This window comes from Saccopteryx leptura, chromosome 4 (genome assembly GCF_036850995.1).
Source record: "Saccopteryx leptura isolate mSacLep1 chromosome 4, mSacLep1_pri_phased_curated, whole genome shotgun sequence".
Taxonomy (NCBI): domain Eukaryota; kingdom Metazoa; phylum Chordata; class Mammalia; order Chiroptera; family Emballonuridae; genus Saccopteryx; species Saccopteryx leptura.
The window spans coordinates 17,849,362-17,876,577 of NC_089506.1; the positions used below are offsets into that span (position 1 = coordinate 17,849,362).

The following is a 27,216-nucleotide window of genomic DNA, read 5'->3' on the forward strand; positions in this document are numbered from 1 at the left end:
TCATCACCTAGCGCCCCGCCCCCCTCCGCCAGGACGTACGAGGAGCGACGGCGCGGCGCGGCGCCGCTCAGGCTCCCCTTCCCCCTTGCTGGGCGAGAGGTGTCTATGGGGCATCCGCCGCCGCCGCCGCCGCTGCCGCCGCCGCCGCTGGGTGCTGTCTCTATGGCGAGGAGGAGGAGGAGAAGTGCGAGCTCAGTGACACAAGTAGATCTTGCGTCTGCAGCAGGCTACGGGGGAGGGGCAGGTTGGGGAAGTAGCAAGGGGGTGGGGACCGAACCTGAGAGGGCGCGCGATGGCGCCAGCTGGAGCGCGGCTGGCGGAGGAGAGAGTTGGGTAGCGGGGCAGGCTGGGGGGAAGGTAACTGGGCTGGAGGCTTGTCGAGGAGCTGGCGCGGAGTGATGACGCAAAGGCTTTGTACCTGGGGCTTCGCTGTGGTGGGACCGAAATTGGGAGTGGAGGGCGGTGGCCTGGATGCTCGGCGCCTCGCGTTCCTTCAGGCGGCGGTGCTCTGGGGTCCGCCTGGCTCTCCGCCCGGGGAGACAGTTACCCGCGGCTTGGATGCTTCCGTACTGCTCTCCCGTTCCTCTGGGAACCTGCAGGTCCCGAAAAGGCGACCTCAAGTCATGAGCTCTCCGGTGCCTCTACGCTTCCGGAACTGCGGTGGAGAGAGGTGGAGACAAGCGATGTTAAACCCCAGGGTTCCCGTGTGTAGCATAGTGGGGAGGGTTCTAGAGGAGGGACCCCCTGGATACATTTGTGACTACAGAATTTTAAGGGGGGGGGGTCTTAGTTCCTTTTTTTAACCTTTGTTGTGATTTTTTTCAAATCCTGTGAAAAATGAAGGAACATTTCCTTGCTCAAGAATCAAAATGTTGGTCTGTCCTGTTATCATATACCATGAAACCAATGTACTGTATATATACAGAAACGTGAGATGTGTGTTTGGTGACCAGGGAAAATGCTGTGATTTTTTTTAGAAAATTAAAAATTTGACATGCCTGCTTTTCTCTGTGTCTGTTCCTTATTTCTCAGGGCTTTTCTGTTTTGTTTTGTTTTTTGCTTTTTCTTAAGTTAGTTTACTTTGGTCCCCTCCAATCTGGCTTGGATAAATGCCAGGAAAATTTTGAATGTTTTGTTAATGAGAAATAAAAACAAACACATTACTTCTGTCCTAGTAACACCTGATCTTTTTACTTGTGTATCATTAGTATTTCACTTTTCATTTTTGTTTGAAAATGGACATCTTTATCAATTTCTATCTGAGGGAGTTGAATTCAGAGTAGTCTTTAGTAAGAAATGATGAGTATGTACACATAAAACACTATTTTTATGTAACATACTGGAATCAGGAAATTGTAGCTCCTTTTTCCTACTGATTAGCTGTGTGACTTTAGGCAAGTCACTTTCTAAAATTTGATTTTCTTATGAATCAAGGACTTTGAATAAATAATGTCCTAGGTTTCTACCAACTCAGTTATTCTACGATTCTGGTTTCTGGTATAGGTGGATTTTATTTTGTTTTTTATTTTGATAGGTACACAAATAAAGGATAACGTATTTTATGAAACAGATCTTCAATCAAGTGTAACATTTGATGCTTGGCAGCTAGACTCCTTGTGCCCTCACTATGCCAGCAGCAACGGTAGATCATAGCCAAAGAATTTGTGAAGTTTGGGCTTGCAACCTGGATGAAGAGATGAAGAAAATTCGTCAAGTTATTCGAAAATATAATTACGTTGCTATGGTATGTCTTTGATCAAATATCCTTAAAATGCTGCTTATAATTAAGGGGAAGAGGGATTTTTAAAGTCTTGAATTCAATCAACCCTGTTGGTTGATTTGGGAGGGTAATCTTTTATGAAAAAAAAAATTTTGTCAGTGTACTTCAAAGACCAAGAACCCACTTACAATGTTGACAAGTTGTGTGTATTTCTCACTGGAGTGAGGGAAAGGGCATACCATTGGAGGAACCTTGTTTTCAGTGGTTTTAGGTGGGGCTTGGGAAGCAGGGCCTTGCTCTGCTCTGGGTGTTGTGAGGAACCTGGGGTAATTCTATATAGGGTGTCTTAATAAGACTTAACTAAAATGAGAGAAGACTAGACTATGTCCAAAGCTATAAAGAAGCAGCAGTCATTAATCAAGATAGAGGGATGTTTGGTCATTTTCTTGGTTTGGACAATGCTTGTGTTTTTGTCTATTTCAGTCATGGTTACAGATTAGCCTTGTCCCATGTTGAAGTGTGAAATCATTTATATTCAATAGAAGAACATGAGGACCTATCTACAGGTGTCAGTTTCTAACAATCCAAAGGCCTAACTGATAAAACTGGATGGGCTTCCAGCTAGGGAACTCCTGGATGTCTTCCTCAAACAAAAAAATCAGATCTTCCAGCGAAACATTGTTGATCTGCATTGTTTTGTTGTTTGGTTTTGTTGTGTGTTTTTTTAATTATCTGGTGTTCCATGAACACACTGTGCTGTTAAGCATCTTTGGTTTTGCATATACTATTCAATCTGCCTAGACCATCTTAGTTAATTATTTTGCTTTACTACTGCATGTTGTACATCTGTTATGATTACTCTACTGTTAACCTAGTAATTAGCTTTGTGAAGCAAGTGGTTAGTGTCTTAATATTCCTTTGTCCTTCCATATAGTATAATACATATCAACCAATAAAGTGGTTATAGAGTTGGACTGAATTTAGAGAGCAGCTTCAATTCCTTTACTGCAGGGGTCGGGAACCTATGACCCACGAGCCAGATGTGGCTCTTTTGATGGCTGCATCTGGCTCACAGACAAATCTTTAATAAAAATAATAATGTTAAAAATATAAAACATTCTCATGTATTACAATCCATTCATTTCCTACCGCTCATGGTCATGGTTGCGGGTGGCTGGAGCCAATCACAGCTGTCCTCCGAGACAACACCAGATTTTTATTGGATAATGCGTTATGTACACAGGTCGTTGTATGGCTCTCATGGAATTACATTTTAAAATATGTGGCATTCATGGCTTTCTCAGCCAAAAAGGTTCCCGACCCCTGCTTTACTGTTTATAGTGACTTGGTATTTAGAATCTGTTCTTTGCTTTCTAATTTGAATTTTAATACTAAATGTATCATTTTCTCAATATTTTTAATACAAATAATTATGCTTTTATTGGGAGGGATAGGTTGATTGGTTAAAATACAAATATTTGTGTGTATGTAGATAATGTTCTAGTTAATAAAGGTGTTCTTATTCATAGGTAGAATTTAATTTCTTGTCTGATAGAAATTGCTAGTGAGAAATTGCTAGTGATCACTTATTTCTCAGATGATAAGGAGTTACATTAGAGGTGTGATAATATTCTACAGGAATGTGTGAATGGCATGAATTTTTGATGACATGCTTTCTCTGGAGTATAAAGAAAGCGCCGTTTTAGTTCAAGAAATTATGAAAGTTTGGTGCTTAGATGAACCTTGCCCAAGAAAAGCAATTGGAAATTCTGATGCATTCTTCATTCTTTTTGGTCAATATTTTATTTGTTTTAACGTTAAAATAGCATAGTTTCACATACCCCTTGAGAAACATCAGTTTATGATTTCTTTCCTTTTGGATTAGAGTACTTGGTTGCACTTATCATGTGTACGTTATATGTAATAGTTTTTTACTGAGAATTAAAATAAGGAAAACATTAAGTTTGTGGAGTTTCATTTTGTGGGTTCAAAGGTGATGCTCTTCTTAGTTAAAAGGTACTTTGTCATAAAATATGAGTCTATAGAATACCATCTATAACAGGATTCTTTGATTTATACCAAAAATCGGTTATTCTAGGAATTTGTGGACTGTGGTTTTTAGTAAATAATGAATTTTAAACTGTTTTGCAGGATACCGAGTTTCCAGGTGTGGTTGCAAGACCTATTGGAGAATTCCGGAGCAATGCTGACTATCAGTATCAACTATTGCGCTGTAATGTAGACTTGTTAAAGATAATTCAGCTAGGACTGACGTTTATGAATGAGCAAGGAGAATACCCTCCAGGAACTTCAACTTGGCAATTTAATTTTAAGTTTAATTTGACGTAAGTGGAAAGTAAATATAACCCAAACATTTAAAAAAAAGTTATTGATTTTTAGAGAAAGACAAAAGGGGAGGGAGAAAGAAAGAAAAAAGAAACCATTGATTTGTAGTTCCACTTATTTATGCATTCATTGGGCTATTCTTACACGTGCCGTGACTGGGGATCAAACCAGCAACCTTGGCATAATCTGGATGATGCTCTAACCAACTCAGCTGCCTGGACAGGGCCCGCACTTTTTTTTTTTTAGTTAAATTTTTGGAATTGATTTTTCTCGGGTATAGTGAATGAAATTCAAACTAAGTGTGGCATAGTTATCCCGGAAATATGATACTTTTTTAAAACCTAAAATTTCAAAGGTTGGGTTTCTTCTTTATATTGGAAGAAACAATGTATCAGGAAGACTCCTAAATTCATGCACTTTGAGTTACAGAAATGTTATGTGAAAAGAATGACTGCCATTTTTTGTTGAAATTTGGAAACTTTACATATTGAAAATACTTTTTAATAGAAAAAATTAGATCACTAGTTTCACTTTCAAACTTTGAGTACAATTGAAATACGTACATTTTTGTTGTAATTATTGTGCTTGTGAAGTCTTTTTATTACAGTCATACTCTAGTTTATGAGCAGATTATATGTCAAAGTTGGTAAGGTATTTCTTGGAAACTTGGGTGCATTTTCCTTTTAAATCAATGATATATAATCGTTATACTATTCCCGGGACAGCCCACAAAACCTTTTTTAACTTCCATATGGGGGAAGTAATAGTGACCTTTAACCTGGTGTTTCTTTTAGAAACAGTTCAGAATCTGGCAGATTGTCTTCCAGAATCTGAATTCTAACTCAGGCCCTGGCTCTAAACTCAGTTTCTTTACTTATAATCCTTCTCTCTGTTTGGTAGGACTAGTCTTAATAGCTTAGGGAAATTTAGATTGTTTTGGCCAAGGGTAGATTGTTTACAAACTGACTGTAAGTCCTGGAAATGTTCAACACATTCAAAATATGTTATAATATTGCAGTGTCCTCTTTGACAGCCTGTACTTGTATAATATAATGTAACATCTTATTTGAAAAATAGTGAAAGAAGATGTGGTACAGAAGATGGTAGTGCCAATGTATGAACCTCTCATTCTCCGTAGAGTAATGTGGTATTTTAGCCCGTAAGACTATAAGAGAAGCAGGGCTGACAGTTTTAGAGGGTATTGTTGTCAGTGTTTGCAATAGTATTGCTTATATTTGCACTGTGTTAGCCTGACTCCGTTTTACTCTGTTGGATTTTAAAATATACTCTCTAGAACCTGGTAAAGGGTGAAAAATACTTGTCTCTATTCAAGCCGAGAATAACCTTTTATAAGTACTATAGTTCTGAAACACAGAAAGTGGCTTTTTATTCTTTTTCCAGAGAACACCTTTTAAAATTATTTCTTTACTATTTCTTTCCTGTGTTCCATGTTACTTTTATCCTAAACTCGTCTCTATTAGAACACTTTTTAAGATGCTGCTGTGATCTTTCCTGAGTAGGAGGTGACCCAGCAATGTCTAAATCAATGTTTTCCTTCTCTAGAAATATCTTCATTCTAATAACTACTTTGTTATTACAAGTTCTGAAAGACTTCTTTCCTGTACAGAGAGGGCTACAGTAGTTTGGCCTACACTTCTACTAATGTTAATGTCTTGAGAGTTGTTTAAGGATAGAGTAGAGAATATTTAAGTTGAAAAGTTTAGACGGAAGATAAAATCAGTACTACTTAATGTGGAGACAAGAGCATCATGAACAGAACCTTGGATGTTTTGAAGAAAGATGAAATTTCACTTTCTGTTATGTGCTTAAAATGGATGTGTCCACAGCTGTGGTAGGCACCAGGGCTGAAGATTTGAGGAGAGTTGGTCATGATCATTATAACAGTGTCCCATAACTCTTCTATCTGCTCCCTATTGCTGAAGTCCAAGAATGAGAATTGTTAGATACTGATCAATATAGATGAGAAATCTCTCCAAACTGAGTTTGGAGTTGATATGTACATGAAAATTAAAGTGGAGCATTGAAGAGCTGTGAAGAAGAAAGGAAAGCCATGGGTGGAATTCCATTAGCAGAAGAGATAAGAATGAATTTTTGTAAAGAATCATTGATCTCATTACAGGAATAATTGATATTTGAGTCATTTGAATAGTGTAGAGATTACACGGGATCATGGCTTCAGTGGTAACAGAAATGAAGACTTGGCCCTGGCCAGTTGGCTCAGCGGTAGAGCGTCGGCCTGGCGTGCAGGAGTCCCGGGTTCAATTCCCGGCCAGGGCACACAGGAGAAGCGCCCATCTGCTTCTCCACCCCTCCCCCTCTCCTTCCTCTCTGTCTCTTCCCCTCCCGCAGCCGAGGCTCCATTAGAGCAAAGATGGCGCGGGCGCTGAGGATGGCTCCATGGCCTCTGCCTCAGGCACTGGAATGGCTCTGGATGCAACAGAGCGACGCCCCAGATGGGCAGAGCATCGCCCCCTGGTGGGCATGCCGGGTGGATCCCGGTTGGGCGCATGCAGGAGTCTGTCTGACTGCTTCCTCATTTCCAGCTTCGGAAAAATGAAAAAATAAAATAATATATATATATATATATATATATATATATAGAAAGGAAGACTTTGTTTAAGGAAAATGACAGGGCAGAGGAGAGAGGAAGGGCTGTAAGTAGAAGGATCTACAGAATCAAACGGAAGGTGGCTTTCACTTTGTTTCATAGATGTTGTACAGGCGTTTGAGCATAAAAGTACAGTTGGCAGCAAATTGCAGGCTAATTCATAGCCATCGCAGATTTGGGGGCATCTTTGTGTTCTACCAGTTTGAGTTCATTGTATAAATTTAGTAACCATTTGTGTATTTGTGACGACATATTCCAGTTTATTTGCCTCTTACTCATGATTTTCAACACAAATTTAAATATATAAGAGTTTACATTTTTAAAAATGTAAAGTGTGTGGTGAGCCAGGAATGCATTGAGCTTGGAGGGTGTTTCTAAACTATAAAATCTCTAATCTGCATGTTTGAAAATGTGATTGTGTGGTAGACTAAGTTTGTAGTTGTAGGTAGAGGCTTTTAACACATTGACATGGACACTATGGGAAAGGGACAGTCTATTGATTTAGAGAATTTAGTCATAACAATTATAGAATTTTCTCTTACCACATGAAGTTTGTGTGGTTTTTATCCTATTTGGAGATTTAGCTAGCTTACCTGGATAGGGTTCTCAGCTTTGTCTTTCTAATTACACAAGTATTATAAAGCCTGGAGTTCATTACAGATGATAAAATACTAAGTCGGGTGAAATTTAGATGACAGTACAATAACTTACCTGAGTTGAGCCTTGTGCGCTCTGCAGCGAAAAAAAAAGGAAAGAATTTATATACTTATTTTTGTTTTCCAACTTACTTGATCATAAAATACCTGCGCTCATCCAGGTCTCCTGAGGATTGAGATTCAGGAGGTCTGGATATGGGACTTAGGAATCCACATTTTTGTAAGCCTTCTGGGTGATTGTTACCATTGGACAAGTTTGGGGAATACTGACGTAAATAAGTAGCGCAACATTCACTGTTCCACCTCATGTATTTTTTGATCTAATGATATAACATCGAACAAAAGAGACAAAAATGATTGCTCTCTTGAATCTTACATTTTGGTTGAGAGAGACAAACTAAAAACAAGCGTATGGCGCAGAATAATGTGAGCCTGGAGGAAGAAACTGTTGTTTGTTTGGTTATAATTGCTAAAACATTCCTCCCCATGGGAGTGTCACAGCCTGATGGGTGAGACTCTAGTGGAAGACACATATTTCTAGTGTATAAGGGCAATAATATCTATGGTTTACTGAAAAGCTTGTTGTATTGGCCTTATTCAGATGTCCTTCCTGAAGGATTTTCCAGAGAAAGTTTTGACAATGCTTGTTGTGTTTTTCCCTGTTTTTCAATATTTTGGCAGCTAGTTTTATTTTTCAAAGACAATTAGAAGCAGATTGTTTTCCAGGGAATAGACCATAAGAATATATTTTGTCTCGGCCCTGGCCAGTTGGCTCAGTGGTAGAGCGTCAACCTGGCATGCGGAAGTCCTGGGTTTGATTCCCGGCCAGGGCACACAGGAGAGGCGCCCATTTGCTTCTCCACCCCTCCCCCTCTCCTTCCTCTCTGTCTCTCTCTTCCCCTCCCGCAGTGAGGCTCCATTGGAGCAAAGATGGCCTGGGCACTGGGGATGGCTCCTTGGCCTCTGCCCCAGGCGCTAGAGTGGCTCTGGTCACAACAGAGCGACGCCCCGGAGGGGCAGAGCATCGCCCCCTGGTGGGCATGCCGGGTGGATCCTGGTCGGGCGCATGTGGGCATCTGACTGTCTCTCCTCGTTTCCAGCTTCAGAAAAAGAAAAAAGAAAAAAAAAAAGAATATATTTTGTCTCAGATATAATGTTTCTTTCATTTAGTTTTATTAAACCTTTTAATAGGATTGTCTTCTGCTAAATTATGAAAAGCAGTATTCTTACAATTTAAAAAGTAAATAATACCTAGTGGGCAATGCACAAGGTATTTGACATTCTCAGAAACATACCTTCATTTTGGTCGCTTATTTAATTTGCTATCTTAGATACCTGTCTGTACTTAGAAAGTAGAGATGGTTTTCTTTTTTGGCTTAAGTGAAGTATTGAGGGATTGGTTTATATTTAGATTTCCTGGCTTGGTTTTTGGAAGGTAATCTTCTAGGATTAAGATTGTTAGAAGAAGAAATGATTGCTGTGGCAGGAGAGGCCTTTCTAATCAGTTTACTGCACATTTCGGCCATTGGAAAGGCCGGTTATGAGCGAGAGGCGGCATCTCCTCTCCCTTTATGTGGAATGGAGTTAAACTCAACCACATCAGCTGTTCCGCCAGCTCCCCGCTCGCTCGGGCTGCTGACGTGGTCGGTGAGTGCAGGCCCTCAGCCTGCGGCCCGCCCGCACCCTGTGGCCACAGCGCATGGATCAGCACTGAGGTGGCTGCCGAGCCTGGAAGCCCCCGGACAGGACCTGTTCCTCGGTGTGCTGGTGCCTGAGGAGTAGAAGACCCATTTTCTTCAAACTCGGTTAGATTGAGGTCGTAGTAAAGATGAATATCTCACCCTTGGGCAGTTTTGGATGATTTTATGTGTGCACACTTTTCTGAAGTAATGACCTTTATATTTAAACTGCATTTTCTTTTTGTATATGTGAAACATTGGGACAGCTAGACCCAAGCCAGTGTTCTCCCTCGTTCATGGCATTGCAGTTGTAGATGAAGTCAAGAAAACCTGTTTGTGTGAAGTATGGCACTTTTGAATGTTGTATTTCTTCTTCCCCTGCCAGGGAGGACATGTATGCCCAAGACTCTATAGAGCTTCTAACAACATCTGGTATCCAGTTTAAAAAACATGAGGAGGAAGGAATTGAGACCCAGTACTTTGCAGAACTTCTTATGACATCGGGAGTGGTCCTCTGTGAAGGGGTCAAATGGTTATCATTTCATAGGTAAAAGAGCGCATTGAAATGGCATGTGTGTTTTGGCCACACGAAACCTCACACTTAAAATTAAAACGGGGTGGTGGTGGAGTTGGGGGATAAACAGAAGAAAGCGGCATGTGTGTTACCATTTCCTGGCTGCTCACACTCGGCCGGGCTCACTGTCTCAGCACTTCAGGGCTTAGTTCTGTGAAGAACTGGCTGCCGGACAGCGGGCTCCTAACTCCTCCGAGGCTAACTGTCTGCTGACAGGTCAGTAGTGTGGGGTCCACGGAGAGACAGTGTGATAGGGAAAGGGCACCGGCTGGGAAAACAGAGCTCAGTGAGAGTCCAGCCATGCCATTTGGGATCTGTTTACCTTAGGTTATTTAATATTACCTCGCATGAATGAAACCACTCACTAATATAAAAAATACTCATTATCTACCATATGCCTTGCACAGTGATAAAATTCTAGGAATTAAGATATGAACAAAACAGACTAAAATTCTTGTTCTCATAGAATTTACATTCTGGTGGGATTAGGGATAATTTCTCTAAATAATGAAATTTATATTGTGGTTTGCTAGTGCTGATAAATGCTATGGAAAAAAAAGAAAATGCTAGGGGTTGATGTGGTAGAGTTTAATGTTTTAAAAACAAGGTGATCAGGATGACATCATTTGGAAAAACTATCTTGCAGAATTGTTTTAATGATCAGTAATATTTAAACCATCCAGTAAAATCCTTTATTCACAGTAAATTCTCAGTAAGTGGTATTTTTTCATTCTTCTTTTTATAAAATAAAACTAGATTGTTGAGAATGTCTAGAAAGGAAATCAGTTCTGTTTGTAGAAATAGACTTGAGGCAGGAGCTTTCCCATCCAAGTACACTAAACTGGCAGCCCGGGAACTAAAAGTGGCCTTGGTATGATTTTATTTGGCCTTTTGTTACGTTTTTAAAAAGCATTTGTATTATGCAGGTGCTGATGTTCTTATACTCAGATTCCTCTTGCTTTAACCATTTCCAGCTCCGGGCAGAGCAGTGATCTGTAGTCACGAACTGTTTGTTCATGTTCTGAACTGTGCTATAGCACTCAACAGTAATTTTGAATTGGAGATACTGAACATAACTAATTTTTACCTGTCATCTTTTCTCTGTTCTTTACCACTTGAATCTGTCCCTCAGGAAATAGGACTTAGGTCTCTTAATTTGAGGAATGTTCTTGAATTCCTTTTTTTTTCTTTCTTTATTTTCCTGGTCAAAAGTATGGGAAAAAAATTGTCCTGTTCTTTCACTGAGTGTAACATGGTCTTTCATTCAATAAATACAATATTTTAGGAATTAAATAGGAAATTTTGTTTTGACAGATGAACTGAAAATTGTTAGAGAAACAGTCTTTTGGCCCCAGTAGGAGACACTGGGGATATTAAGATGAATAAAAAACAGAAAGGGTTCATGTCATCTTAGAGTTTAGAGTCTAGATTAGACTGATGTATTTGAGTACTTGTCAAGATGCTAAGATTTTATTCTGCAAAATGCCATCTAATATTTTCTTCATGTTATAATCTAGTCCTAGAAGATAAAGACTAAGAAATTTATAAATTCTATACTCTAATGTAATCTTTTTTAGTAGTAAGCAAATGCTGTATTGACTTCCATTTTAAGTAGACAGCCGAGTACTACCTTACCAACTACCAGAAATTTAAAGGTTTCTGCTGTTTATTGTTTATGCTTTGATAGTTCTAAAAGATCTTCAGTGGTAAAGTTTTATCTTTTTTTAGATTGGGAGTAAAATTCTGAGTATTAAATAAAAATTTTATTCTGTATCCTCCCCAAAAGATACATCAATAACATCTCATCAAATGCTGAGTTCCAACTATGTACAATAAAGAGATTTTTAAAAAGTGATTCCTGCCCTTTAAGCTAGGAGAGAAAACATAGTTGCATTTTAAAGGATAGTACAAGAAAAGCAATGTGTAGGAAATATGGTGTGGACTCCAGGGTGGGTCTGGCAGTGGCCCTGGAAGGAAGTGGGGACGGGGCACGTAGCTGTGGCACAGGAGTGGCGGCGCTGTCCTGTGGGGAAGCCAGACAGGAGGCAGAGGACGACTTGGTTAGTGTGGGTTTGCGTTTTGTTCTAGATTGTTCTCAGCCTTTGCTGCCTTCACTTCTCTCATGTGCAACATTCCCATGAGTATGTCTTGGGAAGCCATAATGAGATAGGAACAGGAAGAATTTTGAGGGAAGAGGGGACGTATTGATAAAATTACTTAAAGAAAGTGAATATACGTTAGTAGGGAATTAACTCTTCGGATTTTTGAAGTATGTGACCTCTTGATGTAAATGACTGGGAAGATTTGCATTATTTTTGCCTTCTGAATGCCACTTCTCTTGTTGCCTTTTGACTTTTTTGGTCAATTTCCATTCATCTTTATTTCTTCATTTCCATAGTTAAAGTTTTTAGCCATCTACTGCAGGCATTTTGATACTGTGAGGAGTTCTCTTTGCAAGGATGAACACAATAGTAGTTTAGTGACTACAGGCTGGGGATAGTGGTAGACATTTGCATATTGATATCCGGTGCATGGACAGGTCTGTGTAAGATAATGCCATTTTACCATTATAATTGTGGACATTTTTATTTTCTCTGGTTTCTGTGCCCCATTTTTGTCGATCCCTTTTTTGCCTACAACGTGATTCACCTAATAGTTGTACCAGAAAAGGTTTTTCATGTCTGTGGTATTTATGGTTCCTTTTCTATATTCTTTTAACCCTTTTGTAGTGGTTATGACTTTGGCTACCTAATCAAAATCCTGACCAATTCTAACCTGCCTGAGGAAGAACTTGACTTCTTCGAGATCCTTCGGCTGTTCTTTCCCGTCATTTATGATGTGAAGTACCTCATGAAGAGCTGCAAAAACCTCAAGGTAAGGCTGCGAGCGGCTTATCTGTCGTCGGCACACAGTTCAGAGCTGGTTACTGACAGAGGGGCCAGCGCTGGCATGGTGATTCAGACCGGATAGTTTAGTTTGACATTATCTGGTCATTTGATTCTTTTGTTTCTCGCGTAAAAAATGCTTAATAAGAAATCCTTTTGCAGAGCTTTAACATACACTGGCAGAATAAGTTTTCAGTAAAATGCAAGCCAAGGGTCCCATGTTTGCCATTGCTTGCCAGATTGCAAATCACAATGCAGCACGGAAATGGAGGCCCTCGTGCAGAGTGCAGGTTCCACTCCCAGGTGCGCATCCTCTACCGTGCAAGAATCCAAGTGGCCTGACCAGGCCGTGGTGCAGTGGGTGGAGTGTCAGACTGGGATGCGGAGGACCCAGGTTCGAGACCCCGAGGTCACCAGCTTGAGTGCGTGCTCATCTGGTTTGAGCAAAGCTCACCAGCTTGGACCCAAGGTCACTGGCTTGAGCAAGGGGTTACTCAGTCTGTTGAAGGCCCACGGTCAAGGCACATATGAGAAAGCAGTCAATGAACTAAGAAAGGCGACCCCGAACTACGGCCCGGCCGGTGGGCTGCATGCGGCCCCTGAAGCCATTTATCCACCGCCCCTCCCCCGCACTTCCAGAAGAGGCACCTCTTTCATTGGTGGTCAGTGAGAGGAGCACTGTATGTGGCGGCCCTCCAACGGTCTGAGGGACAGTGAACTGGCTCCCTGTGTAAAAAGTTTGGGGACCCCTGCACTAAGGTGTCGCAATGAAAAACTAAGGATTGATGCTTCTCATCTCCGTTCCTGTCTTGTCTGTCCCTCTCTCTGACTCTCACTGTAAAAAAAAAAAGAATCTGAGTGGCCAGCAGTGTGCAGACGTGGTCAGGGGTGTGAGTGGCCAGCAGTGTGCAGACGTGGTCAGGGGTGTGAGTGGCCAGCAGTGTGCAGACGTGGTCAGGGGTGTGAGTGGCCAGCAGTGTGCAGACGTGGTCAGGGGTGTGAGTGGCCAGCAGTGTGCAGGCGTGGTCAGGGGTGTGAGTGGCCAGCAGTGTGCAGGCGTGGTCAGGGGTGTGCAGGAGTTCTCCTTCGTCTCCTCTTGGCTGGAGATTATTCTGTTGGGTAGTCATACGATTGTGTCCCAGGAATTAAGTTCCATTACTAACGGGTTTGCTTTGCTTTGGTTTCCTCCCCTGGCCCACATGTGTCGCCTTCTTAGCAGTAAGTGCTATAGTTAATAACTGGCCTGTCTGGACAGTATTTTACATCTGACACTGCTTACCATGGGTAATAACGTGTTACTGTTGAACATTAAGTTTTTCAAAAGGAGAATTTCTTTAGTTAGGCATAGTGCTCCTTTCATTTGAGAATGAATTCACTTGTGATGGTGCAGTCAGGAATACAGTGGTTTTATTGTTTCAGGTGCACTTGTATTTAAGCTATAACTTAAAAGAAATAGAAAAATATTTAGGTAAGGTGGTTGCTTCATAGAACCTATATCAAGTTTTTTCCTTACCATATTTTTAGAAGTACAGTTATATGTTATACATATGGAAGATGGTGAAAGAGCATTACCTTTATTCAGAAAGAAATATTTGAGAAATTAAATAGGAAATTTTGCTTTGACAAATAAACTGAAAATCATTAGAGAAAGTCTTTTGGCCAGTGTCAGCTTGCCTCCTTATAGGATAGCGCATATAAGCAGGGGAGTTTTGGAGAAAGATGATTTCATGTCTGTAGCAGCTACGAGCCGCAGAGTGCTGCATAGTTTGACGAGACATCTAGTGTGTGGCTCCCGTGAACTTGCACTGGGAAAGCCTTACTTCTCTAGAAACTCAGCCCTCACCCTGAAGGTCTGACATACTGAGAACCTAAGACCCGAATGTTTTCATGTGGCTTTGGAAATGCTTTTTAAAACTGATACCTGTACAGTGATGGTTTTCAGAAACAGAACCAAATTATTGCTCATTATGTATATATTATTGGATAACTTCTAAGTATATCAGATATCTGAATACACCCTGAGTGATCTGGTATGTTAAAATTTAGGTTCACAACAACAGTGCTTTTTGTCCGGTAGTCCACCACACTGAATGCCCTTTGCACTCCTAAGCAGCTGCTAATGATACCTAATCCTCGTGCTATTTTTAGCACAGAAGCAGCTGCTGTGCCAAGCACTGTTTCAGGCTGTGATAAACAGAGAGAGGGCTGGTTTGCTGATAGAGGCCTTCACCGTTTAGGGAGGACTTCCTTTATGTTTGTTTTACTTTTCCTGATCTTGCTTTCCTTTTTACTATTGTTCTTCCCTCCCTCACTACTACCCTCCTTCCTTTCCTCCCTCCCTACCTCCCTCCTTTCCTTTCTCCCTCTTGATTTATTCTTTTTCTCTTGTTTCACTCTTACCATCTTTCCTTTTTAATCCTAGCAATATTAATATAGGCATATTTTTAGCAGATCCTTTTAAGGAGTTGTATTATAAAAACATACTTTTTCTTTTTAACTAGCAAAACCATAATTATGCACTTACTGAATTCTTAAGGTTGGCTTAGTCATAGTTTTGTTTTCTACGAATTATTTAGATTAAATTATTTAGAGATAGATTACTAAAAAGCTTAAGAAATGTGACAGGAACTACCTACAGTTTTACTGATCAGTGGATGGATTGACTTCCTGCACTCGATGTTGTTCCCCGGCATACCTGTGACCTTGTGTGTATGACCTGCTTCTCCATCTTCAGGAATATTATTTCCTTACGTGCCTTAAAACATATAATAAAGATACATGTGCCTAATTAAGAGCTAATTTTCTACTAAATTATAAACTTTATCCAGTTCAGTAAATAACGTTAATAATTCACATTCTCTGTTTTCCAGTCTTCGTACTGGCCCGTCTGTACACCCTGAGATGCATGTATGTGCTGCTCACTGTCGGAGTTACGTAGCTGTGACCCGGCGCTGCGCATCCCTCTCTGACGGGCTCTTGCTGTCTTCCAGGGTGGCTTGCAGGAGGTGGCTGAGCAGCTGGAGCTGGAGCGGATAGGACCGCAGCATCAGGCAGGGTCCGACTCCTTGCTCACAGGAATGGCCTTCTTCAAAATGAGAGAAGTATGAAGACATCAGTGCCTTTTTCTCGGTTGTTAGATTGAGAACATTAAAAATCTTATACAAAATTTTGGGGCAATAAGTACTTATTAAGTGAAGATATTATTAGAGGTACCTTATCAGCCTTATCTACTACATTTGAATGAAATTATTTAAAAATGAGTCATCTTGAAATGTGGTTCAAACAGAAATGAAAAAATAAGTTCTTTGTAGACTAAAAATTTAAACTACCTTGGAGGTCATGTATTCTTAGGTGAGAAAACTGAGGCCAGCGCTGTAGTACCTTTATCCAAGGTCGTGTGTGTTACTAGCGGGAGAACTCCAGAAATCTCTGTCGGTCACGTCCGTGCTGCTCTGCCAAGTCAGGGCATCCATTCAGGTTCAGTTTCCTCTGGCCTCATCTTAGGCATTAAACTGCTGGTAAAAATATTACTTGTTCATTCCATTCTTCAGTTCTTTCAGGGTTTATAGAGTAGGACACATGCTTTTTAGTAGTCTTACCATGAGGTGCTTGAATTCCAAATAAGTAAAATCTTAAGTATAGTAGTAGAATCACAAATCATGGGCAGACCCTCCTTAAGTGGTAGAAGGCAGTGATAAAGCCTTCCAACATAAAGGAGTTAGGGGTGGAAGAACAAAATTTAATGAACCCAAGGCTACCCTTAGGTTAAGTGATACATACAGGTATGCCTCACTTTAGGTAAAAACACGAAGAAAAACGTTATTTGTACGAAAACAATAGAATGAACTCTTGTGCTTAATACATTGGTACCTTGAGATATGAACAGACCAACATACAAATTTTTTAAGATACAAGCTGCAACTCGGTCGGTATTTTTGTTTGAGATCCGAGTGAAATTCCGAGATACGAGTTGTGATTCGGGAAGCTGCTGCTAGTTGGTGTGTTGGTGCATGGGTCCAATATCAGCAGTTTGATATACGAGTTGACTGACTTAAGAGCTCGGTTATAGAACGAATTAAATTTGTATCTCAAGGTACCACTGTATTTCAAAAGTAAATATTTTCCTTTTTGCAAAAAGTATTTACTATAAAATTCTTTTGAGTATATGCTTTTAGACATTATTGACTAAGAAGACTCAGAAATTTAAAACTTTTGGTAGAAATGTATTAATAATAGAAAGCAAGTAGTTGTTTTGCCAAGTAGTATTGAATCGGAAGTGATTTGGACTGTCTCTTCATCAAAGTAAAGACTTCATTTGTATGTCTTTCCAGTGCTACATTAGAGAATTAAGACAACCTTTCGGATTTTCAGCTTTGCATTTTTAAAAATCCTTTAATGGTTCTATTAATGGTGGATTCCTTGCTACTAATTTGCTATCTTTATTTTTCTTGGCTTCTTCAAGGACAGTAACCGAGTGTGAATGTTCAGATTCTACTGCCTAGAACATACTTAGGCTTTGTTTTTAGCCGATTTAGCCTTGCAAGGAGACTCAAGGCGACTTATCTAAAGCTCCCCCACCCACCATTGGCTGTTTTCATTCACTCTTACCATTGAGTACCATTAACTTGAATGAATAAAAATGTCTGCCATTTTTCCATGGTTACAAATCTTGTAAACATGGTCTAAATGTTAAAAGGAAAGATGTGTTTATATGTTTTTTGTAGTCTTTTTCTTTGATTTCTTTTGAGCTCTATACCTCTTGAGAACCCCATTCTTACTCATTGAATTTAAATGTGTGGCCTCAAAGGGGCACCATAGAAAAGAGCTGTCATCATAGTTAATGAAGTCAGTACTTAACGTTGCTGAAATATCAATTACCAGTGGTACCTTTTGGTTAAATGATCTTTTTTTTTTTTCCAAAATTCCTTTTTAGATGTTCTTTGAAGATCATATTGATGATGCCAAATATTGTGGTCATTTGTATGGCCTCGGTTCTGGTTCATCCTATGTACAGAATGGCACAGGGAATGCATATGAAGAGGAGGCCAACAAGCAGTCATGACATGAAAAAATAGTCTATTTTTATTTTATCTGAGCTACACACATGCTTGTATATAGGTTTTATCTCTGATTGAATCCCTTGAACAATAGACCGTACTTTTTTTTTCTTCAATAGCCCCTATTATTTTTTGTCTTTCAATACTAACTGACCAATCCTATCTCAGAGCTTACCTAGAAAAGCATTCAGGTTAGATTTGGCCTTAACTTCATATACTTGTTTGCAGGCGTGTGTGACAGCGAATGGGAAAGCTGCATCTATAAACTTGACCCACTTGAGCTTGGTTTGTGTTTCCGTTTTCCTAAATTAACTAGCACTGACTGTAATTTATTTCCGTTTCATGTCTCCCTTCCATTCTGCAGGAGTTTTAGCTATTTGAGATTGTGGACCATCAATTTTGCACTTTAGAGAGTGATTCTGACTCAGATCCTCTGTTTTATCAGAAAATTTGGTTTTTCTTGCTCTTAGCTGGAAAAATGATCATCTGCCAACTTCATAAAATATTTGCTTGTTTTTGACCCATGGAATATAGCACATACATTGTGCAAATGGTTGATTCAGCAAGACTGCACACACACACACACAAAAGACAAAGAACTACTGAGGAGCTTAATAACTGCTGTTTCTGTACGTAGTGTTTAATCTTCCAAGCACATCAGTGTCTGTCAGTTTCTAATTGGCATGTATAGACTGCTCTGTGACTGAAGAACTTTTCAAACCAGCTTTACACCCTTCAGGAAAATCCTTGTTTGTGATTGGATGTTTATTGTCTGCCAGGAAACTGGTCTCCAAGATGTTGAAGCTGCAGTTGTTTTTGGATAGTACACTTCCCTTGATCTGCTTTTTAATCCATCATTCAACTTTGTTAAAAAAAAGTTTATAGCCATACTTACAAGCTCTTGATTTGTTAATTCCACAAATCAATTTCATTAAAGTCCAAAGATAGCAAATTTTTAGGTATATTTTGTACCAAATTAAATTAGAAGACAAAAATTGTGCTTTCGTAGTTATTACAAAGGTAAAAGAATGGAGAGATTTGGTGTACAATAACAAAATACAAACTATATATATATATATGTTAGCTATATGTGTGTGTACATACATGTAGCTAATATATAGCTAATAAAATTACCTGAGGAGTGTAATGTTTGTTTATTTTTCTGTGTATATCTTTGCAATCTATTTTATATATATCGACAAAAGAGACTGTGAAATATTTAGCCATGCGGAATATGTGACTAGACCAGAGCATGTGTAGGAAGACATTAATCATTAACTCTACTCAGAAATGATGAACTACAAGTTATGATGTGTGTTATCTACACTTCAATCAGTAATATTAGAAAATCTCCAAATGTTAGCCACATTGGTTGTTTTCTGTGTGCATCCTTTCTTCATTATATTACAGTGCTGTAACTGGGTGGTCCTTTTTTAAAAAACAAAACATTATTTGCAAAACAGAGGGTATTATTTGTTTTTAAAGCTTTTGTAAATAAAGGCTTCAGAAATGTTTTCGTATATATGTTGATGACTGGTAATTTTGTTTTGGAAATATTTATTTGTGTGTGTGTGTTTTAATTTGGTCAACTGAACAGTCTCGGTAACTTCATTTACTATGGCTAATTATTGAAAAATCAATCTGAGCCTCTGCATTTCAACAGTGTTGGCTCATTCTTTATACCTCAACTAGATGTTAAGCATTGATTTCTATCTCTCCAGGAATGCATTTATTCTGAAAAATTTACAAAATAAATGCAATTGGTATAACTTACTGTGACTTCCAAAATAGCAGGTATCTAAGTGATTCTTTTTATTTTGATTTTCACCTCAAAAAAATAAAAAGAACTTACAAAGATTGCCTTTTGAATAGCCATGTAGCTGCTGAATTTCATATGATCAATTTTGATTCCTTTCTCTAAGAAGTAATAACAGTATTTTATAACTTCTAGAAGAGGAACCTTAAGACCTTTACTAAATCTAGCTTTTGGATAAAAGATATTTCACTGATACATTTTTAGTGCTCCTGAGGCATTAATTCTGAACTAAGCGTACATACTCTGTTAAATATACTAGATCAGGAAACTGGCCTGCAGACCCAAGCCAGCCTGCTGCCTGTCTCTGTGGACAGTTAGATGATAATGGTTTCTACAGTTTTAAAATGGTTGGGAAGAAAATATTTCCTGACATGTGAAAATTATATGAAGTTAAATTTTAGTCTCTATAAATAAAGTTGTTTCGGAATGTAGTCACACTCATTTATGTCCTGTGACCACCTCTGCACTGCAGTGGGGAGGCAGAGTAGCTGCTACAGAACTGCCTATGACATTCTCTTCATTTCACATTTCTGCCTGGTTTGCTACAAAGTCAGTGGTGTAGATATAGGACCTAACAGCATTTGGAGTACACCACAATATTTTATAATTTCCCTTATTAATTCACACTCTTTGTGTCAGAACAAGAAAAGTGCACTTTGAATGGTGTGCTTTTAAGGCACATTGAAGTATTATCAAATGATATGGTAAAATGTGTTTCTCATGCAATGACACTATAACTTTGCTAAAAAATACAACATGTTGACAACTTCATCAGAATATTCTCAACACATGGGAAAGCAACAGTCAGGAGAATTCAAAATTTTAAAATAGCATAACTCATCACAGCATCAATTCTTAATAGAAGTAAAAAAATGAAAATATGGCTGCAACCAAAGACTGTTTACAAGTCACCCATCTGTTAGCCAAGCAATGCCATTTACTGATGGTAACTTGTATCACTTTTTTTTTTTTTTACAGGGACAGAGTGAGAGTCAGAGAGAGGGATAGATAGGGACAGATAGACAGGAATGGAGAGAGCTGAGAAGCATCATCAGTTTTTCGTTGTGACACCTTAGTTGTTTATTGATTGCTTTCTCATTTGTGCCTTGACCGTGGGCTTTCAGCAGACCGAGTAACCCCTTGCTTGAGCCAGCAACCTTGGGTCCAAGCTGGTGAGCTTTTTGCTCAAACCAGATGAGCCCACACTCAAGCTGGCGACCTCAGGGTCTCGAACCTGGGTCCTCTGCATCCCAGTCCGACACTCGATCCACTATGCCACCGCTTGGTCAGGCCTGTATCACATTTTTTTTTAAGTGCAGTAGCCCAAAGAAATGTGTCTAGACAAAAAACAACTATTAGCTTTTTGATGAGAATAGTTGAAGAGTGAAGGCACTGTACACAAAATCAACAGTTGTAGAACAAGACAAATGATTTTAAGTATTTTTCTTTGGCTCTTAATGAGTCAGTACTGACCTATTCTTACTCTCTGGGAAATCAATGGCAAGTTTGAAGTGACTGAAAAAAATTAGTTTCTATTAATATCTATGTAACAACTCAAGAAGTTGAGAAGCTAGTAAGTCAGTACAGCCTGAAGGGGAATCTACTAAGATGTGATGCAATTGATGGTAAAATATGCATGGAGCAGAAAATAGTTGGTCACATGTAAAAACCTGTGAAAATGTATTAAGATCTTTTGGTTTTACAGGGATCCATTTCACTTGTGTCATACACCTTTGTTCTAAACCAGAATTAACATTCATTGTTAGCTGGTCTTTTTATTGCTGCGAAGGTCATGTAGAAATCATAAATAAAATCTTGCTTTAGCTCAATGTATGTATACAGACTTTCCTTCAGTCGATCCTTCGTGACTGTTCTGGAACTCATCCACATTGTCAGCTTCCTGCCTAAAGAACTTGAGAATATGTTTGCATATTACACTAAGATTAGTTATGTAATCAAGGTCATTTTAATATTCAACTTTCACACAAATATTTGGTTAGCTCATTTAAGATGCTTTCAACCCTAGGCTTTGGAGGACTATACTTACTGATAAGAAAAGGATGTGGAATCTAAACTGACAGTAGCCTTATATTCATAGCTGAAAAACAACTGAAGCTACCCATGATATCGGTTCTTTAATTCAGCATCAACAGAATTCTATATTGGTGCATGATCTTTTTTCTCAATTTAATTAAGCCTTTCTATTATCTGTCAACTATAAAAAAAATTCAGGTCACGATTGAGCTTCTCATGCTGTTAAACCATTCTTGGAAGATGCAACAAATCATGAAATAGTATGTCCTTCATGAGCAATGAGCTCCATCATGTAGCAAAACCAGACTTTAAAGTCACAGTTTCTGGTTGGGTAGCTCAGTACCGTCCTGATATGCTAAGGTTGCAGGTTCAATTCCTGGTACGGGCACGGAAGAATCAGCCAGTGAATGCATAACTAAATGAAATAACAAATTGATGTTTTCCTCTCTAAAATCAATAAATAAAAATTTTCAGGTTAAGTCACTTATAAATAGCCCCTTTTGGTTTAAATGGTACTCAGAAATAATTCAACTCAACAGGTGAATAATCTTAACAGTCATTCCTTTTTCCCAACTATAAACTAACAATACAGAACTACTGAATACTGTCTATGAACAAGAACATCAAAGGTCTATCATTGGGCATTGTCACTAGTTTTATTTTTGCTGTCACTTTCCCTCAGTAAAAAAGACCTGCAAGTGGTTTCAAGTCTATTGACATTGCCCAAACTATGGTATTTGAACTTTCTGTTGGTATAAGAACAATTTAAGGGTGCCAGAGATTGAGGTCTAAGCCTAGATGCTATGGTAGAGCATCTTCTTGTTTGAAGATAGAAAGAAAACACCTATTTTAACAGTCTCCTACTATGTGGGGGTATTCATAATTTTGATTCACGGAAGTTTCTTTGAAATAGCCTACTTGAATTCATTCCTTCAGTGATGCCCACATGATAGAAATGATAAAAGAACAACAAAGCCAATCATGGTAAAGAGAAAAGAATAGTGCATGGTTTGGACCATTATAAAGTATAACGATTTCCTGTGTTCTGCAACAAACTAAGATTTTGGTAACAAATTCTAAAGGAAACTTAGTGGGGGAACAGATTGCTTAGTTTTAAAATCAAGAACTTTAATGTTAGCAGGTGTTTGATGCTTTAAGTGACATGATCAAATTGCTAAAATATTAATGAAAGAATTTGACTTTTACTGAGACAAGGTTTAAAAAGATTCTAGAGACATCTGTGTAAAAGAAACATTTAAGGTGTATAAAGTGGTCTGCTTCTACAAGGAAGAGGAAATATGTTCTAACCCAGGGGTAGTCAACCATTTTATACCCACCGCCCACTTCTGTATCTCTGTTAGTAGTAAAATTTTCTAACCACCCACTGGTTCCACAGTAATGGTGATTTATAAAGTAGGGAAGTAACTTTATAAAATTTATAAAGCAGAGTTACAGCAAGTTAAAGCATATAATAATAATTACTTACCAAGTACTTTATGTCAGATTTTCGCTAAGTTTGGCAAAATAAATCTTTATAAAACAACTTACTATAGTTAAATCTATCTTTTTATTTATACTTTGGTTGCTCCGCTACTGCCCACAATGAAAGCTGGCACGCCCACTAGTGGGCGGTAGGGACCAGGTTGACTACCACTGTTCTAAATTGTCTTAAGCATGTGGAGAAGGAGTGCAGAAGTTTTCTTCAGAAGGGTTTCACCTAGAGACATGTTATCTGTGCAAATCCATTGTCCAAATGTGTCACTGGGCAAAATGTTAGATTAGAATTTGTAGCATGGGGTAAGTGGGATGATCGTACCGAATACGTTATCATGGTTTAGGGCAAGTGGATTTGCTGTAGATTTATGTCGTTCATATGTTTCTGAGTTTGAAAATAACAGAGCTAGCACTTTTACAAGTAAACATTGGATGACAGGATGTGTACACCAAAGATACTGTGTAACTTCAGAGTCCGCTCAGCAAGTTTACATGTATATTTCAAAATAGGGAAATTTTGCTAGTTTATAATATAATGGAGTAACAGTTTTTTTCACAGGGTCTTTTGAGCATGAATCAAATGGTTGTTAGCTTAAATTTTTATGAATATGGTTTATTAATCCTTTGTATTTGATTTTCCTAGTGAAGACAGTTTTGTCAAACGTGCCATATTTCACCTGTGCAATACTGTCTGTTGATTACACTGAACTTGAGTCTTATAGTGTGTTCCGATTGTGATCAGATTCATTTCACTAATGAGTAGTTACCTCACCCTGTTATACATCTCTTCAAATACCTATGTGATGACCATGTTGTAGACTTGAGTTTTGCTTAGAGTAGCTAAGTAGACCATTAGAAAAAGTGTATCTGAAAAGCAATTGCAGATTGTCAGTGCAAAGGCAACTTCATATAGACAGCTAATAAAGGTGATCAACCAGACTTTATTACAGCAGTACAGGAGGGAATTCGTGGATAAGCACTTCCTTGAAAGTCTCGTTGTATTCAGATGCAATTTTTCATTAGATTATCTCTGTTAAAAACAAACCCTCTTTCACTGAACAATGGCAAATAGTTAACTTATAGGTACATGTTATAAGTATGTACAAAATGTAGATCTATTTGATGATGCTTTATTCACTCAAGTAAAATTTATACTGCTACCTAATGAGATATGCCATCTCCAGAAATTATAAACCCCTAGAACTATAACCTCCCCCCAACTAAACAAACAAACAAAACCCCATTAAACATTATTCACTGTACGAAACAAAAAGGGAACCATTACAACTTAATTTTAAAAATTTATTTTTAAAAATGTTTTCAAATCTGAATCTAATGTGTATTGACTTATGTACTTCAATAATTACATGAAAGACCTAAAGGGGAAACGATTGACAGTACTCTAGCAAGGTAAAGAATAAAAATCTCTCTTTTCCCCCAGCTTCTAGTTTGACAAGAGGAACACCTAACAATCTTGTTCCAATACAAACAGCTCTAGTACTGTGCTTTGAAAACTATTTGGCTGCATATACTTCTTAATAACATCACGTGATGTTGTTGCCCTTAAGACTTTAGCAGTAGCTATAGGTTCCAACCTGGCACTTCAGGTAATGAAAATGATGACCAAAAAATGCTTTAAGTTAAAAGTAAATATATATCTTATGAAATTTTTTGAAGCAGATTGTCAGATTAAAATATTTAGCTTTAAAAACATCTCAAAAAAATTGCCATGCTATTGTTCAAATAATTGCACTCCAATGATCTATAAAATGGCCTGGGCTGATAGTGGTTCTTCCATGAACTCATTTAATATAAAACTGTATATTCTGCAAGGATGAGTAATTACAAGGAGCAGTTATTATTCCATTATCCTCTTGCCTTCTGACCTATTTTGTGTTGAATTTTTGTCCAACTCAGATTTTGAAAAGTTTAATACCATTTTTTTCTTTTATTAAATAGCAGTTTCCTTAGCTGTGTAGTTTTAAAAGGTAATCTGCTTTAAATTCTGAAAATTAGTACCGAAAACATGTACACAGCTTATTCTAATCACTAACATTTACAAAACTTACACTCCAACAAATTAAAAAAGAGTAAATCAAACTTTTGTTTTTAAATAGTGCGTTCAAGGCACAAGAGCTTCTTAGTATATTTACTGAAGCCTAACATTTTGGCATCAACAAACACACCACTTTAGTTTATCTGAAAACTCATTTCCAAACAGCACGCCATTTAGGTTGAACTAGATTTCCAAAAGTATATAATTTTTTGATGATTTGCATGATTTAATCTTAATAGATGAGGAACTATATAGTTTAACTATCATACTTTCAATGAAAGGACACAGAAATACTATAGATATAAATGAAGGATTAATCTGCTGACCCATCAGGAATTCTTTACAGAAATATATTTTTGCTATGTTCAATCAAAGAAAAACACAAAATTTTTTAAAAAGCCAAACTGGCTAAAAAATCATAAATAAACCAATTTTCATGATTTCCCCCCAAGTTAAGAAGATTATAAGATGAAAAATATATTTCAGATGTAGTAGTATTCATTCTGACAAAATATTTTCTACTCAATTGCTTATCAGTCAGTTTGAGCTTCTATGATCATACTTATTTTATAACTAGAATTAGTCTAGCAAAAAATGGGTGGTGATCTTCAACTGTAGGTCATTTGGAATTTGTAATGAATTCAGTTGGTTCTGAAGCTAGATTCACATCAGAAGCAATAAAGAAGTCAGGATTGGCTAGCTCCACTTTTTCACAGGTAACTAACAGGTTTCACGAATCAATCTTATCATGTGACTGGAAAGCTTTTAAATCTCAGTATCTCCATCTTAATTTTCTGGGTGAGAACTGTGATAAATTGTGCTACTCAATTATTATTATTATCTCAAAGTTTTTATGATAGAAGATATTTTTGTCCTTGATCCATAAAGCATAATCATTTTTAACATTTAATAGGAATTTGTGTTAGTTGAAACAGTCTGTATCTTGAATTAAAAGTGTGACGTCTTATGCAACAGCTTGGAGAGAAGGAATCATAGTCTGCATATCCAGCCAAAGGGAAATGGGAACGATGGGGCGATGGTGCCTTCCTGTGGGAAGCCTTCTCCATGTCCGACTACAGCAATGATACCTTGAAATGAAACAGAAAACATGAAACTATTGTTAACTATTAAAAACAAACAAACAACCAAATCATTCATTCAACAAACAGCTCACTGTTTGTTGCCATAATATCTCCCTTATTCAAAATTAAATGTTTTCTATACTAGGAGGCTCAGTAGATGTGTTCTTGAATGTAGGCCTCGACATGAATGCTTCTCAAAGTATAATAATGTGCATATGCAAGACCAGGGGATTTTGTTAGAATGCAGAAGATAAAGATTCTGACTCAGTAGGACTAATGTCCAAAACTCTCTTTCCATTAAGCTCTCAAGTGAAGCTAGTGATACCAGTTTGGGATCCTATGCAATTTGAGTGGCAAGATTCTTTGTTACTAGTTCTGCATTTGTCTGAGGCCATTAGTTATTTAGGAGGCCACCTAAATGAGAAGGGAGACTTAGGAAAATAAGTTTGAATTTTCATGTGCATAGAAGCACAGCATTTTTTGTTTATCATTTTTAAGGGGGAAGGTTGGATAGGCTAAATTCAACTTTAGTGCTATATGGGTCTAGGCACATAACTATCTGGGACATGTGCTGATGAAGAAATATTTTATTAAAAGGCCACAGATCATTTACTAATGTAGTTCAAAAACAGAATATGAACATATCATTTAGTAATATAATTAAATTAAGCATATCAATATCGGATAATATTGTTCAATATAAATGTGCATTGAAAGAATTGTAAGGTTGAGACATAAACAGAAAGACTATTTTTAAAACTATTTGGAATATTAGCTACCTTAGGAAAATTCAAAATTTTTAAAAGAAATATTTTACTGTCACTGGTTATATCAATAGAATGAAAAACACTACAGCAGGAAATCTCTTTTTAATGTCAATGCAACTAATTCACACTGCCATTTGGTCGTTTTGACCATTAATGTCTTATATTCAAATGTAATGAAATCAAGTTTTTGTGAGATTTTTAATTATAACAATGTTATTTTATCACTTATTTACAAAATGCTTATTCAGAACCTACTATGTATCTGGTAGTGTGCAACACATAGTACCAGAATAATGGTGAAAAAACAACGCTCATCTTGTGTCAAAATCCTGGGACATCTACACAACACAATGTTACTGTGTAAACTCGTAAAACATTTAACACATGACCTCACAAACATTGATGATTATCACTAATAATT

General features: G+C 38.0%; 2 protein-coding genes across 5 annotated transcripts in view; one reads left to right on the forward strand and one right to left on the reverse strand.

Annotated features, from left to right (window-relative positions):
- The first annotated feature begins 50 nt into the window (after positions 1–50).
- Positions 51–19,068, forward strand: CNOT7 (CCR4-NOT transcription complex subunit 7). Of its 4 annotated transcripts, none has more exons than XM_066380241.1 (7): positions 55–204; positions 1,535–1,744; positions 3,872–4,065; positions 9,416–9,577; positions 12,334–12,478; positions 15,480–15,590; positions 17,423–19,068. In XM_066380241.1, exons 2-7 carry the CDS (start codon positions 1,628–1,630, stop codon positions 17,549–17,551), a joined length of 858 nt encoding a protein of 285 aa, XP_066236338.1. In that variant the 5' UTR covers positions 55–204; positions 1,535–1,627; the 3' UTR covers positions 17,552–19,068. The 4 variants fall into 4 exon arrangements, with proteins under 4 accessions (XP_066236341.1, XP_066236338.1, XP_066236339.1 ...); XM_066380242.1 differs by having other exon boundaries at positions 66–184; XM_066380243.1 differs by lacking the exon at positions 55–204 and adding an exon at positions 521–670.
- A 4,743-nt stretch (positions 19,069–23,811) lies between these two features.
- The window catches only part of ZDHHC2 (zinc finger DHHC-type palmitoyltransferase 2), a 65,860-nt gene continuing 62,455 nt past the window's right edge, over positions 23,812–27,216 (reverse strand). Inside the window, exon 13 of the mRNA XM_066380240.1 lies at positions 23,812–26,034. The gene's annotated coding sequence lies outside the window, so the exon portion shown is untranslated. The remainder of the gene's footprint in view (positions 26,035–27,216) is intronic.